The following is a 19,748-nucleotide window of genomic DNA, read 5'->3' as shown; positions in this document are numbered from 1 at the left end:
CATGCCAGCGACTGATAGAAATGAGGCTATGACAGGTGAGGACCTTGAAAGGATTGTTATCACTAAGGAGGTAGTGATGGGCAAGCTAATGGGGCTAAAGGTAGACAAGTCTCCTGGCCCTGATGGAATGCATCCCAGAGTGCTAAAAGAGATGGCTAGGGAAATTGCAGATGCACTAGTGATAATTTACCGAAATTCACTAGGCTCTAGGGTGGTCCCGGTGGATTGGAAATGAGTAAACGTGACACCACTGTTTAAAAAAGGAGGTAGGCAGAAAGCAGGAAATTATAGGCCAGCGAGCTTAACTTCGGTAGTAGGGAAGATGCTGGAATCTATCATCAAGGAATAAATAGCGAGGCATCTAGATAGAAATTGTCCCATTGGGCAGACGCAGCATGGGTTCATAAAGGGCAGGTCATGCCTAACTAATTTAGTGAAATTTTTTGAGGACATTACCAGTGCAGTAGATAACGGGGAGCCGATGGATGTGGTATATCTGGATTTCCAGAAAGCCTTTGACAAGGTGCCACACAAAAGGTTGCTGCATAAGATAAAGTTGCATGGCATTAAGGATAAAGTAGTAGCATGGATAGAGGATTGGTTAATTAATAGAAAGCAAAGAGTTGGGATTAATGGGTGTTTCTCTGGTTGGCAGTCAGTAGCTAGTGGTGTCCCTCAGGGATCCGTGTTGGGCCCACAATTGTTCACAATTTACATAGATGATTTGGAGTTGGGGACCAAGGGCAATGTGTCCAAGTTTGCAGATGACACTAAGATGAGTGGTAAAGCGAAAAGTGCAGAGGATACTGGAAGTCTGCAGAGGAATTTGGATAGGTTAAGTGAATGGGCTAGGGTCTTGCAGATGGAATACAATGTTGACAAATGTGAGGTTATCCATTTTGGTAGGAATAACAGCAAACGGGATTATTATTTAAACGATAAAATATTAAAGCATGCCGCTGTGCAGAGAGACTTGGGTGTGCTAATGCATGAGTCACAGAAGGTTGGTTTACAGGTGCAACAGGTGATTAAGAAGGCAAATGGAATTTTGTCCTTCATTGCTAGAGGGATGGAGTTTAAGACTAGGGAGGTTATGTTGCAATTGTATAAGGTGTTAGTGAGGCCACACATGGAGTATTGTGTTCAGTTTTGGTCTCCTTACTTGAGAAAGGACGTACTGGCACTGGAGGGTGTGCAGAGGAGATTCACTAGGTTAATCCCAGAGCTGAAGGGGTTGGATTATGAGGAGAGGTTGAGTAGACTGGGACTGTACTCATTAGAATTTAGAAGGATGAGGGGGTATCTTATAGAAACATATAAAATTATGAAGGGAATAGATAGGATAGATGCGGGCAGGTTGTTTCCACTGGTGGGTGAAAGCAGAACTAGGGGACATAGCCTCAAAATAAGGGGAAGTAGATTTAGGACTGAGTTTAGGAGGAACTTCTTCACCCAATGGGTTGTGAATCTATGGAATTCCTTGCCCAGTGAAGCAGTTGAGGCTCCTTCATTACATGTTTTTAAGGTAAATATAGATAGTTTTTTGAAGAATAAAGGGATTAAGGGTTATGGTGTTCGGGCCGGAAAGTGGAGCTGAGTCCACAAAAGATCAGCCATGATCTCATTGAATGGCGGAGCAGGCTCGAGGGGCCAGATCATAGAATTTACAGTGTAGAAGGAGGCCATTTGGCCCATCGAGTCTGCACCGGCTCTTGGAAAGAGCACCCTACCCAAGGTCCACACCTCCACCCGATCCCCATAACACAGTAGCCCCACCCAACACTAAGGGCAATTTAGCATGGCCAATCCACCTAACCTGCACATCTTTGGACTGTGGGAGGAAACCGGAGCACCCGGAGGAAACCCACGCACACACGGGGAGGATGTGCAGACTCCGCACAGACAGTGAACCAAGCCGGGAATCGAACCTGGGACCCTGGAGCTGTGAAGCAATTCTGCTAACCACAATGCTACCATGCCGCCCAGATGGCCTACTCCTGCTCCTAGTTCTTATGTTCTTATGTTCTGATGGTCTTATGTTGACGGGTTGTTAGGCAGAATTCTTGCTGGAGGATTGTTTCTCTTGTGGTCAGTTGTAATTCAGACTGAACTGCCTTATTTGTCCATGGGATAGTATATGATACATGATGGTGGTGACATGATCAATACTCAATTGTCTTCATACATGGTTTGAAGCTATTGCTACACAATGGGGGATGAATGGTGGCTGTTTTTACCTGCTTGCGATAAACTGGTTTCTCCACAACTCCCTTTGGTAAGTTTTGTGTTTGCAGACATTGGCTGAACTTTTACTTCTGGGTCAGAAATGCAGAGTTGGAACATTTCCCGACTTTGCAAAGCGAAGGCTGAAGAAAGTGCCTAAGACGATGGTGGTTCATCCCAAGGTGGTGGAGTTCTCTGGGAGTCAGGTTGGCTGTCCCTGGAATGAGTATGGAGGCTGCCAGGAGCTGGTGGGTGCGGCTGGGGTGAGTGGAAGGACTACCTCAGTGCACTGGCCCTTTGTCAAAAGATTTTGAAAAAGCATTAAAGCAAAAATACAGCCGTCCAGCTCTTACAACTAATTGCCTCTCCAACAACCCTTTGCCCTATCCATGCAAACCAATGCACCTCATGTCCTCTACTCACCCTTCATACCCTCCATACCAGCCTATGTGTGTCTCTGCATGCCCATACCCTTTGTGCCAACTTATTCACCTCTACCCACCTCGCTTAGCCCCCATGTCAACCTATGCCCTCCACCTACCCCTATGTCCCTTTATTGCCACATGCAACTTTGTGCCAACTCCTGCTAGCCCATGCCCCCACTCACCACCCTTTGTCCTTACACCTACCATGCCAACTAACCCAGTATCCACCATGTGAAAGGGTATTTGAAGTTAGATTTGAAACCAGTCTTAACAAATGGGATGTTAACGGGAATGAACGCAGAAGAATCCCTCAATTCTGGGGTATGCTTCAACATCAAACGGTTTATTACGCTAGAGGGGAGCAGTCCCCTGGAAATATCAAGCCTCACTCTGCTGGACATATGAAATCATAAACATTTTATACAGTCATGGAAACAGCTACACGGAACATGTTGCTGGGTATAATTCAGTAACAATTATTGGTTGCCAGGCAGCATGGGGCTGCGTGGTCTGCTCAACAACAGGTCCCCCCCTTATTGACTGTCCTTGAGTTCTGTGGTTCTGTGCTACTAGCAGCATTCCTCAGAGGCAGCTGCTGATGAGGGATGTCCCAATGCATAAGCCATTCCCATGTATGTCTGTGTGAACTAACAAATGGTCAAGTCCGTGGTGCATAAACGCCACAATGCCTCACACGTTTTGCTTTGAAGCAGGTTTTAGGATTATATAGGATTGTTACATGTATTATGGTATGTGTGTTAGTAAGTGTCTATGATAGTTGTGTGCGTGCATTATTACTGTTTATTTGTGATTAGTGTGTGTCTATAGATTGTGCATGGATCTACATTCAACACACATACATATATTGCAGATGCCTCTGCCACAGGCCTCATGCCTACAGATGTGAATCGCCTCTCTCTGGTTATAAAGAGCTTGCGCAATAAGCACAAAATTCCTACCGCCAGCATGTGAAAAAATGCTGTTCTAATTTAGCACTTCATTCAGCCCCCTTCATGGTTGCTGTGGGCAGAAAAGTGAAATGCACCATCGTCTAATGATACAGTTATTGAACACAAATTGAGGGTCTTGGGATAGAAAATTCTCTTGAGTAGATCATTGCAGGCACATCTTTAAGCAGTTTGTGCATCCTACTAGAGGTGTGCCTTTACTGCACAAAATGTAACTACTCATATAATCCACGGGTGTAATAATAGGTATTTGAATTGGATATTTGTGCCTTCTACACGTGCCCTTAAGTGGCACCTTTCCAACCTTTGAGGTCAGGTATGAATTGTTGATCTGCTTTATTTCACTGGAGGTGGCCATTCGTGAGTAAACAGTTTGTTCAGGACGACTTGTCCTTATGTAATAATTCAAAATAATATATGGTGCACAACTACATACCAGTGGGTTGACTTTCACTTTCCACCTGCTTGCATTTTGCCTTGAGTCTGGTAGAAACGTTGCCTTTTTAAAAAATAATTTTGAAAAGAAATTGAGAGAACCCAATTATTTTTTTCCAATTAAGGGACAATTTAGCGTGGCCAATTTACCTAACCTGAGAAACGTTGCCTTATACTGTCGATTGAAAAGTCTATCATTCAGTTAGTCTCTGCTTTTATCTTCCTGTGCCTGTAATTGGGGAGGACAGCACATGCCAGACAAGCCCTGATCCCCTGGGTTGAGAAGGTTATTGATACCAAGACAGGGTAATAAGTAGCAAAATTTTTATATCTGAGCAAAGATTTAAATCAGTTGGTGTTACCAAGTGATGATGACACAGGATTTCCGATGGTGGCCATGGTGTCAGTAGTTGCACATAGGGCAGCTTCTGCTTGAAGGCGTAGAAAAGAGCTTTTTTAAACCCAAAATCGAGTGGAATTTTGACAGAAAAATGTAACTGAAGGTCGGAGGAAAAGTTCCCCCCGGCAGAAGAAGGTGAAAGATTTGGAAGGGACCTGTGGTGCAGCATCTATTGGAAAGATGGCGGAGAGAGAAGGGTCAGAGCAAGTTGGAAAGCCCCAGATGGAACAGTTGATGGCCTTCATCAAGGAAGAGTTCCGCCAACAGAGGAAGGAGATGCAGGTGAATCGAGTAAAGGCCATTGAAGGGACTGTGGCAACCCCTCGATGGAGAGGGTTGAAAAATGTCTGGAGGCTCAGGAGTTTGCAGATCTGAGAGATCGAGAGGGTGATCTCTAAACACAGTGATAGAGTGGCGGCACTGGAGGCAGAGATGGGGCTCTTGGGAGACCTTTGCAGAGCAAAGGTGGAGGAGCAGGAAAACAGTTCGAAAAGGCAGAATCTGCAGATAGTGAAGGAATGGAAGGTGCAAGTGCCACAAGGTACGTTTTGAGGCTTCTGGTGGAGGGCATGCTGACAAGGCCCCTGAGGTGGACAGAGAGCACAACTCTCTGATGCAGAAGCCAAGAGCAGGGGAGCCGAAGCAGGCACTGATCATGAGACTCCTCAGGTTTGTGGAGAAAGAGGGCAGTACAGTGGCGCAGTGAGTAGCACTGCTGCCTCACGGCGCCGAGGTTCCAGATTCGATCCCGGCTCTGGGTAACTGTCCGTGTGGAGTTTGCGCATTCTCCCCATGTAAGCATGCCGCTGTTCAGAGAGACTTGGGTGTGCTAGTGCATGAGTCACAGAAGGTTGGTTTACAAGTGCAACAGGTGATTAAGAAGGCAAATGGAATTTTGTCCTTCATTGCTAGAGGGATGGAGTTTAAGACTAGGGAGGTTATGTTGCAATTGTATAAGGTGTTAGTGCGGCCACAACTGGAGTATTGTGTTCAGTTTTGGTCTCCTTACTTGAGAAAGGATGTACTGGCATTGGAGGGTGTGCAGAGGAGATTCACTAGGTTAATCCCAGAGCTGAAGGGGTTGGATTATGAGGAGAGGTTGAATAGACTGGGACTGTACTCGTTGGAATTTAGAAGGATGAGGGGGGATCTTATAGAAACATTTAAAATTATGAAGGGAATAGATAGGATAGATGCGGGCATAGCCTCAAAATAAGGGGAAGTACATTTAGGACTGAGTTTAGGAGGAACTTCTTCACCCAAAGGGTTGTGAATCTATGGAATTCCTTGCCCAGTGAAGCAGTTGAGGCTCCTTCATTACATGTTTTTAAGGTAAAGATAGATAGTTTTTTGAAGAATAAAGGGATTAAGGGTTATGGTGTTCGGGCCGGAAAGTGGAGCTGAGTCCACAAAAGATCAGCCATGATTTCATTGAATGGCGGAGCAGGCTCGAGGGGCCAGATGGCCTACTCCTGCTCCTAGTTCTTATGTTCTTATGTTTGTGAAGGTTTCACCCCCACAATCCAAAGATGTACAGGCTAGGTGGATTGACCATGCTAAATTGCCCTTTACTGGAAAAATGAATTGGGTACTCTAAAATTTAAAACAAGTTTGTGGAGAAAGAGAAGATCTTGCAGTGGGCCATGGAGAAGCGGAACTGCAAATCGGAGGGGAACGAGGTCCGAATATACCAGAGCATTGGAGCTGAACTGGAAAAATGGTGTAACATTTTAGATCTTCTCAAAATATATTGGGCTGGTTTCTCAAAATGGGACTATGTCCCCAGCCGGCATAAAAACGGTGGAGTTTTACTCCCGAAATTCCGATTTAAAAAAAGTTGACCTAATTCAATGCCCTGCAGGCGGCTAACAGGGACCCGGAATAAGTCTTTCAGCTTTAGCTGCAGATACAGGCCCCCGCCCGCACTTTCGGTTCGGAGTTCGTGCATGTGCATGGCAGCAGCTCCAGCGCTTGTGCCGAGCTCCATGGTTAACTCAGACCGTGGAGCCACACCGAGAAATGAGACACCCCCCCCCCCCCGATCGGCCGCGCACCCGAGCATCTTCTAACCCCGCAGGCAGCACGGTAGCATTGTGGATAGCACAATCGCTTCACAGCTCCAGAGTCCCAGGTTCGATTCCGGCTTGGTTCACTGTCTGTGCGGAGTCTGCACATCCTCCCCGTGTGCGCGTGGGTTTCCTCCGGGTGCTCCGGTTTCTTCCCACAGTCCAAAGATGTGCAGGTTAGGTGGATTGGCCATTATAAATTGCCCTTGGTGTTGGGTGGGGTTACTGGGTTATGGGGATAGGGTGGAGGTGTTGACCGTGGGTAGGGTGCTCTTTCCAAGAGCCGGTGCAGACTCGATGGGCTGAATGGCCTCCTTCTGCACTGTAAATTCTATGTAACCTCCGATCCTCCCGCCTCTGACCAGCATCCCGACTGGCAATAGGTGGTTAGTTCCACGCCGTCGGGAACTCGGCCGGTCGGGAGCGGTGGATTACTGGGTGGGCCTCTGGCAATGGGCCCCCAGCCGCGCAGCGTACTCTGTGGTCATATCGATTTTCGGGGCCTAATTAAGGCGTCGGACCGAATTAAGGCATGAAAGTGGATTCTCCGCCCCCACGCTGAACGCAATTTCAACGCGGGGCTGAGGAGAATCCAGCCCATTAAATCTCATTTCTTAAATGAAGTTACATATGATGTTTGTATCCTCCCATATTCTCCTGTATTCATTTTAAAGAAAGCTTGTTATTTTGTTATTGTCATCAAAATGTTATATATTTATAGGCAAATCATTTCAAAATTGAAGGAACAGAAGTGACCCTAACACTTGTCATTGGGGCACCTTGCTAGCCATTTCAGATTAATCTGAGATTAATGATTAGTATCAGTTCTACCTCAGTGGTGATCTTTCACTTTCAGTAGGTTGTGGGTTCAAGTCCCACTGCAGAGACTTGAGGACATAATCTAAGGTGATATTATGTATTGCTGTGCTGTGAGTGCAGACTTTCAGATGAGGTTACAAACTGAGGCCCCTATCCTCTCAGATGGACGGAAAAGATCCCATGGCACTATTTTGAATAAGAGCAGATGGTGGCCTGAACAATGGTTATGTTCCACCAACATCACTAAAAACAACAAATATTGTCATCTTTATTTCCTTTTCGTTTGTGTAGAAATTTGATGCTGCACCCACATTGCAATAACTACATTTCAAAAGTATTCACTTGACTTCTTGCTTTCCTTACCTTCAGATTTGACTATTCAAGTGCATTCTTGCCTGGTGTCTCACATTCTACCTTGCGTAAACTTGCGGTCATCCTTAACTTGCACCAAATCCTGTTTGCATATATCACCACCTACATTAACTCCCAGTCTAGTAAAACCTTGACTTTAAAACTCATGCCTGTTTTCAAATCCTTTCATAACTATGCCCCTCCCTATCTCTGTCACCTCTTCCGGCCTCGTAACCCTCTAATTCTAGTGTCTTGCTCATCCCTGAGTTCAATTGCTCTGTCTTTTGATGCCTTGTCTTTGAATAAATACCATCCCCACACCTATCAGCCTTTCCTACTTTAAGACATTCCTTAAAACCCCCTCTTTGACCAAGCTTTTGTGTGGCCCAGTGCTATACTTTTACAATGCTCCTGTGAAGCACCCTGGCATGGTTTATTTTGTTAAAGGCGCTACTTAAATACAAGTCATTAATGTTGACACCGAGGTTATGGTTCAGCTTCAAGACTATCTTCTAGCAATTCTGTGGGACAGCTACTAGATTTTCAAATGTTATTTCAATGGATCTAAGCGTCATTGGCAAGGCCATCTTTAATTGCCCATTCCTAATTACCCTTGAGGTGGTGGCCTTCTTGAACCACTGCAGTCTGTCTATCTGGTGTGTCGGATTTATCAGCATTGTTCTGAATGTTTTTCCATCAGACATGTCTCAATATTCTGCTGTCCATCTATTTTGATCCACACAAAAAGGCTTTGTTTGTGGAGAGAAACCAGAACAAGTTTGGACATGTTTGTTGTAGGTGCAGCAGAATATTAGAGTTAAATAAGCAGAATGGTTACAAGGTCTTTCTTACATTGGTTAATGTCACCATGAGCACCTGTTGAAATGAACTGCTCGGATCTGTGATGTTTGTTTCTTAAGTCTATCATATTGATTAATCATTTACCGAAATAGTTTTCATGTAGGTATATTGTTGGATAAGTTTGGGACCTTTCCTGTTTGTAATTAATCTGAAGATGCATGTATCTAAGATTTTACTGTACAGCTGGAGTGTAATGTTAATACAAACACTGACCTGGTAAAAGTAAAATCTATTTGATTCTTTTCATGAGATATGGGTGTTGCTGGCAAGGCCAGAATTTGTTACCTATCCCTAATTGCCCTTGGCTTGCTGGGCCATTTCGGAGGGTAATTAAGAATCAACTACATTGCTGTGGGTCTGTGGACCAGTTAAGGGTGCCAGATTTCCTTCCCTGAAGGACATTAGTGAACCATATGGGTTTTTGACAATGAACAATGGTTTTGTGGTTACCATTAGACTAGCTTTTATTTCTACATTTTTATTGATTAAGTTTATATTCTACCAGTTACCATGGTAGGATTTGAACCTGCATCTCTAGAACATCAACCTGGGCCTCTGGTTTACTTGCCCAGTGACATTACCATCACTCCACCTCCAGCCTGTTGCTTAGGATGGAATTTTCTCAGTAAGGAGGTGGGTTCCACAACGTCACTGGCTTTAAATGAGCCCACCCCGCCCACAATCTCTGCTCTTGACAGATACTCCGATGTCAGAAAGATAAAAATAGAATGAGAGCCCCCCTTACCACACTATGGACTCCCACCTCCCACGCCATGGACTCCTCCCCCCTCCAACTGGGCTGCCATAGCTGTACCGTGTGTCCCCAGCTGGCTCTGTTCGCTCGTTTCCCCATTTAAAAACCTTTTCTAAGCACAGCTGGTGTGATGTCACGCCATGGTGGGGGAGGGGGGGGGGGGGCATTCAGACGTGTGGGGGTGATATTGGCGCGGAAAGGCCTGCTAATTATATTGCAAAGTATTCAAATTGGGTTCCCATTATTGCATGGTGGGAACCCATTAAATCACTGGCAAGGAGCGAGGAAAATCGACCGGGGAAATCCCACTGGCATAAAAGCCGTTTTGAGACACCCCCTCAATTCTCAGTCCTCTCTGCCATTCCTGTCTTCTGAAAACGGGGATTGAAAATCCCCCCATAATCTTTAGATCTAATCCACCTAAAAGATTAAAGGGCTTTACTATTCTATAATTATCAGCTAGTTATTTTTTCCTCTTTCCTACTGTAGTTTCAAAGTTAAGAAACACTATCGATCACCTTCTGAAAATTTATTGTATTCAGAGGGCAACTACCGGTATCAATCCAACTGGCTTTGCAATGGACACATTTGTATCATATTAAACTTGAAACATCCATTAACATTAACAAAGATTATTATTATAACATCGTTCCACGTATTTCCCCACTTAGTTTAATGCAGAGTGCTAAATCTGTATTTGCTTAAAGTGAAATTGGTATTAACTCCACAGATATAACACTAAAACTTGAGCACAAAAATTTGCCTTTGACAAAATAGAATAGAAAATATTATGGCAGATGACCGAAAAGATAGGTTTTAAGGAGTCCTGTCCATAGAAAGTAGGACAAATGCAATTGTGTTAATTAGAGCCCCCAATTAGTCTATTCTCAGTCATCAGCAAAGCGATGGAAGGTATCGTCTACAGTGCTATCAAGCGGCACTTACTCAGCAACTTTCTCACTGTTGTTCAGTTTGGATTCTGCTGGAGCCATTCAGCTCAAAATCACATTACAACCTTGGTCCAAATATAGGTATAGGAGCTGAATTCCAGAAGTGAGGTGGAAGTGACTCGCCTTGACATCAAGAGGTCTTGGCAATGTGAATCAGAGGCAAATCTCTCTCTGAGTCCTATCTGGCGTGAAGTTGATTGTGGTTGTTGGAGGCCAATTGTCTCAGCCCCCGAATATCACTACAGGAATTTCTTGGTATAAGCCCTATCATCTTCAAATGCTTCATCATTGGCCATCCTTCCAGCGTAAAGTCAGAAATAGGATGCTCGCTGATGTCCTTGCAGGCATTGGTCGGGTAATTGACAATTCTGGCAAACAAGCCATCAGTGATCTGTCCTATGCATTTGTGGTCTGTTAATTGGGAAGTCCTGGATGTGTCTCCGCCAGAGCTTGGAAGGATCTGGAAGCAAGATAATTGAGAGTGGCAGTCAGTTTGGCAACTATGGGTGAATCTGGGACGCTAGGTCTACCAGGATGAAGGTTGTCTTTTCAAAGGCCATGGATATCTGCCACCACCTGATGGGACTACCAGAGCATTCTGAAATGCTGCTTTTGCAACATGTGAAGGATGCTCAACTCTGCCTGCACACCCTGCGTCATGAATAGTCCCTATGCTAACTTCACCCCTCTGCTGTTTCTCACTTTCAACAGCAGATTGCTGCTTCTTGTTGACCATATTGCTTCTTATCTAAATTCCAGTCTAAGGCAGCTAAGATGCCATGCATCCTCCTCATCTCAGTCTTAACTGGCCTGCCCTTTTTCTGAGTTCCCTGGTTCTAGACTCACCAGCCAGGGGAAACATCTTATTTACATCTACTCTAATAACCCTTGTAAGAATTTTGTAAGCTTCAATGAGATCATAGATCATAGAATTTACAGTGCAGAAGGAGGCCATTCAGCCCATCGAGTCTGCACCAGCTCTTGGAAAGAGCACCCTACCCAAGGTCAACAACTCCACCCTATCCCCATAACCCAGTAACCCCATCTAACACTAAGGGCAATTTTGGACACTAAGGGCAATTTATCATGGCCAATCCACCTAACCTGCACACCTTTGGACTGTGGGAGGAAACCAGAGCACCCGGAGGAAACCCACGCACACACGGGGAGGATGTGCAGACTCCGCACAGACAGTGACCCAAGCCGGAATTGAACCTGGGACCCTGGAGCTGTGAAGCGATTGTGCTATCCACAATGCTACCGTGCTGCCCCACAATGCTACCGTGCTGCCCTATCATCTCTCATTCTTTGAAACTTTAGACAATAGAGGCCCAGTTTCCTCAATCTCTCCTAGTAAGCCATTCCTGACACCCCAGGGATTACTTTGGTGAACATCTGTTGCACTCCCTCTAAGGGCAAGTACTTCCTTCCTCAGGTAAGGGGATCTAAACTATACACAAACCTGGCCTGGCCTATATGTAACGCCAGTCCATAGTACTGTACATAGGGAACACAGGACCTGGGACCAGAAGTACGCCATTTGATCCTTAAAATATACTCCTCCATTCAGTAAAATTGTGACTGATCTGGTTGTTGTCGCAACTCCACTTTCTTGCCACAACCCTATAAACCTTGACTTCCTTATCACGCAGAAATTTGAGTAACTCTCCCTTAAGTAAGTTCAATGACCCAGCCTCCATTGCTCTTTGGGAAGAGAATTCCACATACTAAATATCCTCTGAGAGAATTGTTTTTGTCCCATCTCTGTCTTTAAAGAGAAACCTCTTAGTAAACTGTGTCCCCTCATTCTAGTCTGCCGCATGGGTGGAAACTTCGTCTTAGTATCCATCCTAATGTGGTTGACTTTTAACTGCCCTCTGAAAGGGCCGAGTAAATCACTCAATTCAAGGAATTAGTGATGGGCAATAAATTCTGGCCTTGACAGCAACACCCACATCCCAGAAAATAAGTTAACTGGGGAACATATTAACTGAAGTTGCGAGTTCCCAATGAGCTTTCTAGAAAGGGAATCAGAGAATCATTCAGTTGTCTCAAAAATGGCAATTAAAAAACAAATCTTATTCATGCTGAATCTACAAACTGGAAAACATTTAACTTCTTAAAATATTTGTATAGCTTCCTGCTGACCCTGATTTGCTATCATGTTTTACATTTATTTTCTTATTTTCTTCCAGTCTCTTGATTCAACATGTCTGGTGGTTATTATGTTGTATGATTACCAAGATCGGAAATTCCAACCACGAAGTATCCATGAAACAGATCAAGATGTAATACCAGAAGTTAGAAAAGTAGAAAAGAGCCTTTCAAAGTATGTAAAGTGAAAATTGTTTAAACTTCTAACAAAATTGGTAATCACGTTTTAAAAATTATATTTCTGATTTGTAATAGGAGAATGTAGCTGGATGGGTAAGTAGTACTGATGGTCGATATCCCCAGTCTTTATTTTATTCCAGTATAAAACATGTATTGAAAATCATTTTCCTTGGAGGACTTCATTAACCAATATTGGAAACTATAAATTCCCTTCAGCTGGTATGGATGCACTGTGGTGACATGATGGAAGAAAATTGAAGCAAGTGGAAACTGTCCGAACATTATTTTCATTCTATTATCTTTTTTAAGAAATATTTTTATTGCCATTTTCAAATTATGTACATTGTCATTTGTATTTATTTATTGTACAGTGTAACACACAAAGGCTTTTATCTTACTTCACTTGATTTACTGGTTGCTGGTGTCTATTTTGGTGTGTCCTTCCCCCCCCCCCCCCACCCCCCCTGCACCCCCCCTAGCCCCCCCTTTTCCCTCACCCCTTCCAGTCTCCCTCCTCCCATCCCCCTTGCTATCCTCCTTGGTTGATATGGGAGTTTTCCCCCTTTTTTTGGTGGATGAGTGGGGGGGTGGGTTGGGGGGAGGGTTCTCCCCCCCCCCCCCCCCCCCCCCCTGTCTCCAGTGTTGTCCCTCTTTGCCCATCTCAGACTCACTGCTCACTGCCCCCTTTACTAGATTAGAACCTTCTTCAAACACAAAAAACACAATGGTGATCCACAGGTGAGAATTTACCATCCACATGGTAATTTCCATTAAAAAAATTCATGCAGTCAATTATTCTTCATATTCATAGAATCCAAACAGTGCATTAACAGTGCAATAACGTTAAAATGAGTATCTTGCTTTTTGCACCGAAGGTGTTTTTAGGGTTTCGGGGTCAGGCTAAAATGTGGAAGAATGTAATCCTAGCCGCCATTCACTTTTTGTATTGATCCAAAAATGTTTGTTTGGTGAAGTACAGGGATATTCATCTATTGATTTTAGCTACATTTTGCTGTAAAGTATTATTTGAATTTCTTACCAATTACAATGCGACCTCTGAGGTAAAAAGTACAAGACAGTTAGTTGTATGGTTAGATTAATGCTGCTCTTAACTTGAATGACTTCAAACTGAATGGCCACAAAGCAGATACCTTTCATTCGATACTCATCAAATATTCAATTCCAAAGTAATTGTTTTGCTCTGTGACTTTAATTGTGAATTTTAAATTCTGTTGGTTAATATTACTTACTGACAAAATTGCAATTTAACGAGAAAAAGTTGATTCATTAATACAAAGTGTGCACCCTATTTTGGATGTTACCACATTCTGTTATCTGAGCGTGCATTGATACGTTGATAAATACGACATCTCTAGAAATGAACTCAATTGTTCTCGCAGAAGAGTTCTATCAGGCCATCATTTTCTAGTGTAGTCTGTTGGAATAGGAATGTGTGACAAATGCACACTCAGCTTGTTGTATATAGTTTTTACTATGGTTCAAAGAGATTGTTAACAACATCTAATGCTTTGATTGGATATTCGTCCCATTGCTACCAGTTTAGGGTCCTGCCTTTGGGGTATAACAGTCTTATAGTTAATCTGAATGTTTCACCTTTGCAGTGAAATACTGCCTAATATCTAGCTGTACAACAACATAATCCAGGGGCCTAACAATACTATAATTTGTGATATGAACTGAATATTTGTGCTTTTCCCACATCTGTTCATTCAATCAGTTTTTTTTTCTTAAAAATATTAATTAATCTCTACCAAATCCTTTCTGTGGAAAAATGATCAAAAATCACAGAATCTGACTTTCATATTCCAATTGAGGGCTTGCAACAATTTTCATATCAAAACTTGGATTTAAATAGTCCCATCATCACTTATAAGAAAATGTCTTCAAGCAAACTCTTCAGTTATTTGAAGAAGTAGATGGTGAGCCAGGAATGAAGGTGTTAGCTTGGATAAAGAGATTATATTTGAACTGATTGTTAAAATAGGAGCGAGAGGGGAGGAAAAAGTAGATGATGAGATGGAGTGTTTGAAGGAAAGAATTGTATGTGAATGATGGGAGTGCACAAAAGGCTAGAGTTAGTTAAATAGAATAAAGTTGGAAATAGCACTGGATCATATTGCAGAGGTAGGCTGGGGTGACAATGCAGAAAGATTTGAGGATGAGGATTTTTAATTTAACATAGGATGCGGGTGATTAGCTTTTTAATATAGGCTGCAGGTGATTGGCTCTCCTAATGGGCACTTAGAGGTACAGCATGCTAATTCCTGTTGGAGGAACCCTCTTATTGGGTGGCACACTGGTTAACACAGCTGCCTATGGAGCTGAGGACCTGAGTTTGAATTCCTGCCCTGGGTCACTCACAGTGTGGAGTTTGCACATTCTCCCGCGTCTGCATGGGTTTCACCCCCACAACCCAAAGATGTGCAGGTTAGGTGGATTGCCCACGCTAAATTGCACCTTAAATGGAAAAAATAATTTGGTACTCTAAATTTTTTTTAAAAGACTTAATTGAGTCCATTGGAAAACTAACATGATTTATGCCCTTTCTTTATAGTTTTAAAACTAAACTTGCAGCTGCACTTGCTCGATGTCGGATTAAAAATGATGCTACCTCCATCGATTTAATTCTTCCGGAATCTGTAAGAAATCAAGAACGGCGAGCTTCTTCTTTGCCACTATACGCCTGGATAAATGTATTAAAGACCAGGTAATAAAAGTGAATATTCCCCTCTTTACACATTATATTGTATAATTTAGGTAGAATATGTATAAATGACAGGGTTTTAAGAAGACAGTGGTTCAGGCCTGCTCACAGTCCTATCCATCAAAAAGTGTACAGTAGAATCAAGATGGCCATTAGAGAAATAGTGAATGGAAAAAAATAACAGTGTTTTTTGTGGCACCCTAAGTTTTAAGGTTTACCTGGCAGACATATAGGTCACGGTTTAATGGCCTTGTCGTACCTGACTTGCTGACGCAATGAAGCCATTGAATCTCGCGAGATGCATCTCATGTGATTCGTGATGCACGAACCGCCTCATGAGATTTAACAAAATCTGACGAGACGTTGCAGTCTGGATCTCATAGTTCATTTAAATATGTGTGCCGTATTCTCCTGGCACTCTGGAACTAACGGCCGCACCAGGGCACTGTTTAGCATTTGTTTCCGCAAACGTGGACAAGGCGTAACAGTATCAGGTGCTGTCTCCCAGGCCATTAAAGACCCCTGGGCAGTCCAGCTCTGGGCAGGGCGGTACCCTTGCACTCCCCATTGACACCCTGGCACCTTGGCAGTGCCACTCTGGTCAATGGGAGGGAGGGGGTGTTGCTTGCCGCTAACTAGCAGTGCCATTCTCGCTGTAATATGCAGATTTAGTACCTTACTCTAATATGCAGATATGCTAAACAGTGATCCCTGTTCAGTAATGGGTTAAGAGACATTCCAATTTGTTGTCTCATTTATATTAAGTATCCAATAATTGACACTGGTATGTAAAGGGGCTTCAGGTGGCCTCTGTGTCAGTTGATGTGACGTTAGAGTTTTGTGCAGAGTCTGTTGAAGTACATTAAAGGTGTTTGTGGAATCATCATCTAACTTTAATATGTAAGGCCATTAAGTCACAAAGTTGTTATTATTTTGAAATTCAATTGTGCAATTTCTTTCTCATTTCCAACTTTTGAGTGCACAATTCCTTGTTGGGTTACATTACATAAATCTTTCCTAAAATCTGACATATCAACGTACGAATCATTACATGAAAACCGAGATTATCAGCAATCTGTTGTTGAGATAATAATAAATCTTTAATTTGGATATTGGGAATGGATTTGAGCCTTACTGATACTAAACCTTCTAAAAGGCACTAGCCTGAAATAATCATTGCAATTTTTCTATCTTACTCAATCTGTTACTACTGTTGCCAAAATTTAAATTAAAAAAAATAGAGTACCCAATTCATTTAATCTAATTAATGGGCAATTTAGCATGGCCAATCCACCTAGCTACCCTGCACATCGTTTGGGTTGTGGGGGCGAAACCCACGCAAACACGGGAAGAATGTGCAAATTCCACACTGACAGTGACCCAGAGCCGGGATTGAACCTGGGACCTCGGCGACGTGAGGCAGCAGTGCTAACCACTGCACCACTGTTTTCCAAAATTTTAACTTAATTGAATAAAATCCGCTTAATAAATATGATCAATGTTTCAGCATTAAAGTTCTAAAAAAAAAGGTGTTTGTGGAAAAGGAGCAGAATCTTTGACTCTTTATACAATAGCAGCTAAACGCATAACAAATGGTAGCAGAGAATGGCTGCTGTGTAAATGTGAAGGGTTGAAAGATATAACTTTTCCAGCCCAAACCAAGGAGTAAGTAAGAAGAAAAAAAAACAAAGATATAGGGCTGAACCTAGGATAAAGATGGCTGGATATGATTACCCCCACTTATTTTCTGAAAGGGGATCGTACGACCAATGGAGAAGTGCAGAAGTTATGTGGACTAAGGTAACTGTCTTGGGAAAGAGAAAACAAGGTATGGCATTGGCTCTTTCTCTAACTTATGACAGTAAAATCCGGAGCAAAGTGTTTTCTGAGCTGGAATTGGAAGAGCTGGACTCAGATTAAGGTCTGCAGACTCTATTACGTTATATGGATAAGATTTATAAAAAGGATGACTTGTTAAGTGCATATGAAGCGTGGGCGGATTTTGATAGATTCTGGAAAAAAGAGGATTTCTCCATTGAAGACTATATAATGGAACTTGGCAGACTATATAAAAGGCTGCAGAAATACAAACTGGAATTTCCATAGTCTGTGTTGGCCTTTCAATTACTTGACTGTGCTAGAGTGAGCCACATGGATAGGCTCCTGGTTTTGACAGTTCAGTTTGCGTATAAGGATACCTTATTCGATCAGATAACAGAAGCTTTAAAAAAGTTTCTGGGGAAACATTTGATTCTGATGGCTCTGATGACCCAAATAGTTCAGCCTGCAATAAAGCATAATATGGAAGATACACTATTGACAGCAAATTCATATGGCTACTAACAGGTTCCAAGACAATAGAAGGAGATCAGGACCTGGAAATTATGAAGACAGAGACCCAGTTAGAACCTACATAGGAAGGTGAACCCCAGAAATGCATGGGGCACGATAAATCAATGTTTTCGATGTGACTCTTAATACCATTATGCTTTCAACTGTCTAACTGTTATAATAGAGTGAAGTGACAAATGACATGGAAGAGTCAGAAGAGGAAAAAGATAGTGACCAGGAAGAAGGCACTGTCCTATTAACAAGCAGTTTTACACCGGTAATGAGGGTGTTGCAGAATCCTTCAATTGTGCTGTATTGGACAGTGGCTGCACATCTACTGTATGTGGAATTGACTGGTTAAAATGTTACCTGGATTCCTTGAATGCTGAAAATCGTAACAAGGTTAAGGAATTCTAAAGTTCCACAAGTTTCAAGTTTGGGGATGATAATACTCTGAAGTCGCTGAAAAGAGTGGTGATCCCTTGAAATATTGCCGGAGTGAATCATTTCATTAGCACAGATGTTGTATCAAGTGAGATACCTTTGCTTCTGAGCAGACCATCGACGAAGAAAGCACACATGAGACTGGATATGGAACAGGATAATGCAACAGTTTTTGGAAAGACGGTGGACTTACAATTTACACAGTTGGGACACTGTTGTATTCCATTACTGACAATATTTCAAGTACAGTTTTTAAGGATGTGTTAATGGCAGTTGAAAATGGGACTTTAGCTGATAAAAAGCTTGTTGTATTAAAACTGCATAGGCAATTTGCGCATCCGTCTCCTCAGAGGCTGAACAATTTATTAAAGGATGCAGGGGTAAGGGATGAAGACTATACTAAGCTAATAGAACAGGTTAGTGGTTGCTGTGAAGTTTGTAGGAAGTACAGAAGGAGACCAGCATGACCAATAGTAACCCTGCCTTTGGCCAGGGATTTTAACGACATTGTGGCCATGGCCCTTAAGATCTGGGATAAAGCCAATAATATATTTATTTTACATTTTGTAGATTTAGCAACCAGATTTAGTACGAAGTAAAGAAAAGAGACTAATTCTGGATCAAATCGTGGAAAAATGGATAGGGACAGGAATGGGCCCACCGGCAAAATTCCTTACGGACAATGGGGGAGAATTTGCTAATGATGAGTTTAGGGATATGTGTGAAAATGTGAATATCACAGTTCTGAATATGGCTGCAGAAAGCCTATTTAGTAATGGTGTGTGTGAAAGAAACCATGCGGTAATAGATGACATGCTCCGGAAAATTTTGGCAGATAGACCAAACTGCAAGCTAAATTCAGCTTCAGCATGGGCAGTACATGCAAAGAATTCATTGCAGATGCTTGGGGGCTATAGTCCCTATCAATTAGTGTTTGGTATAAATCCTAAAATTCCGTCCATTTTGGATGACCAGCCTCCAGCATGGTGTTGCCAATCTGCACCGGAGATGCCAATAATGTTGCTCTTTTTAATGAGTGGAAAACTATCCCACCAGCGTCACAATAATGTTGCCAAGTTTGGGGTATCTACTTTAATCAGATATTAATCTGATATTAATCTTGAGAATATTCCTTTCAGAATCGCCAGGTATCAGATGATACCACCACAAGGTTTAACCAGATATTGATCAAAGACCCAACAACCAGTCAGTTCAAGTTCAATACACACAATAATTACTTTGACATGCAACATAAAACACTGTGAGCTAAAATACACCTGACACTACAACAACCTGTACTTAACTTCAGGCACCCGGCTTTATGCAGAGGAACAAGGCCTTTGTTCGGATCTGAAATGGCTGGGTCTGAACAAGTGACTTCGTTTCTGCTGGGCTCATCTGTCTGGTAGCGATCGTTGATCTTGAACTTGCTTCTGGTCGTGGTGCTGCAATTGATATCAGGCGTAGGCTGAGCCAAGAGAGTGCCGGTGCACCGGGGCCAAAAGAGTGCCGGTGCCAAAATAGACTCAACACATGGCAGTGTCTCTTTTTATCCTTCGGGGGTTTCATGCTCTTTTGGGCAGTCCTTAGCTTTGGACCCAATAATTCTGCAGCCTTCGATTTTAGCCAATAAAGGGGCGGGTGCCTTGATGGCTGGGTGTG

The 19,748-nt window shown here is 42.9% G+C and overlaps 1 protein-coding gene across 9 annotated transcripts in view; it reads left to right on the top strand.

Moving 5' to 3' along the window:
• LOC119962964 (putative methyltransferase NSUN7) overlaps positions 1 to 19,748 on the top strand; it is a 225,941-nt gene that overhangs the window by 102,723 nt on the left and 103,470 nt on the right. For 8 of the 9 annotated variants that reach the window (XM_038791341.1, XM_038791340.1, XM_038791337.1 and 5 more), the window contains 3 exons: positions 2,295 to 2,486; positions 12,448 to 12,581; positions 15,162 to 15,314. In XM_038791341.1, coding sequence (XP_038647269.1) covers positions 2,295 to 2,486; positions 12,448 to 12,581; positions 15,162 to 15,314 — 479 coding nt within the window. The remainder of the gene's footprint in view (positions 1 to 2,294; positions 2,487 to 12,447; positions 12,582 to 15,161; positions 15,315 to 19,748) is intronic. The other variant, XM_038791342.1, reaches the window with a different exon arrangement.

The sequence above is a fragment of the Scyliorhinus canicula genome, chromosome 3, assembly GCF_902713615.1.
Source record: "Scyliorhinus canicula chromosome 3, sScyCan1.1, whole genome shotgun sequence".
In the NCBI taxonomy this organism is placed as follows: domain Eukaryota; kingdom Metazoa; phylum Chordata; class Chondrichthyes; order Carcharhiniformes; family Scyliorhinidae; genus Scyliorhinus; species Scyliorhinus canicula.
The sequence above is the reverse complement of the archived record's forward strand: the minus strand, read 5'-3'. Positions and strand labels throughout refer to the sequence as shown.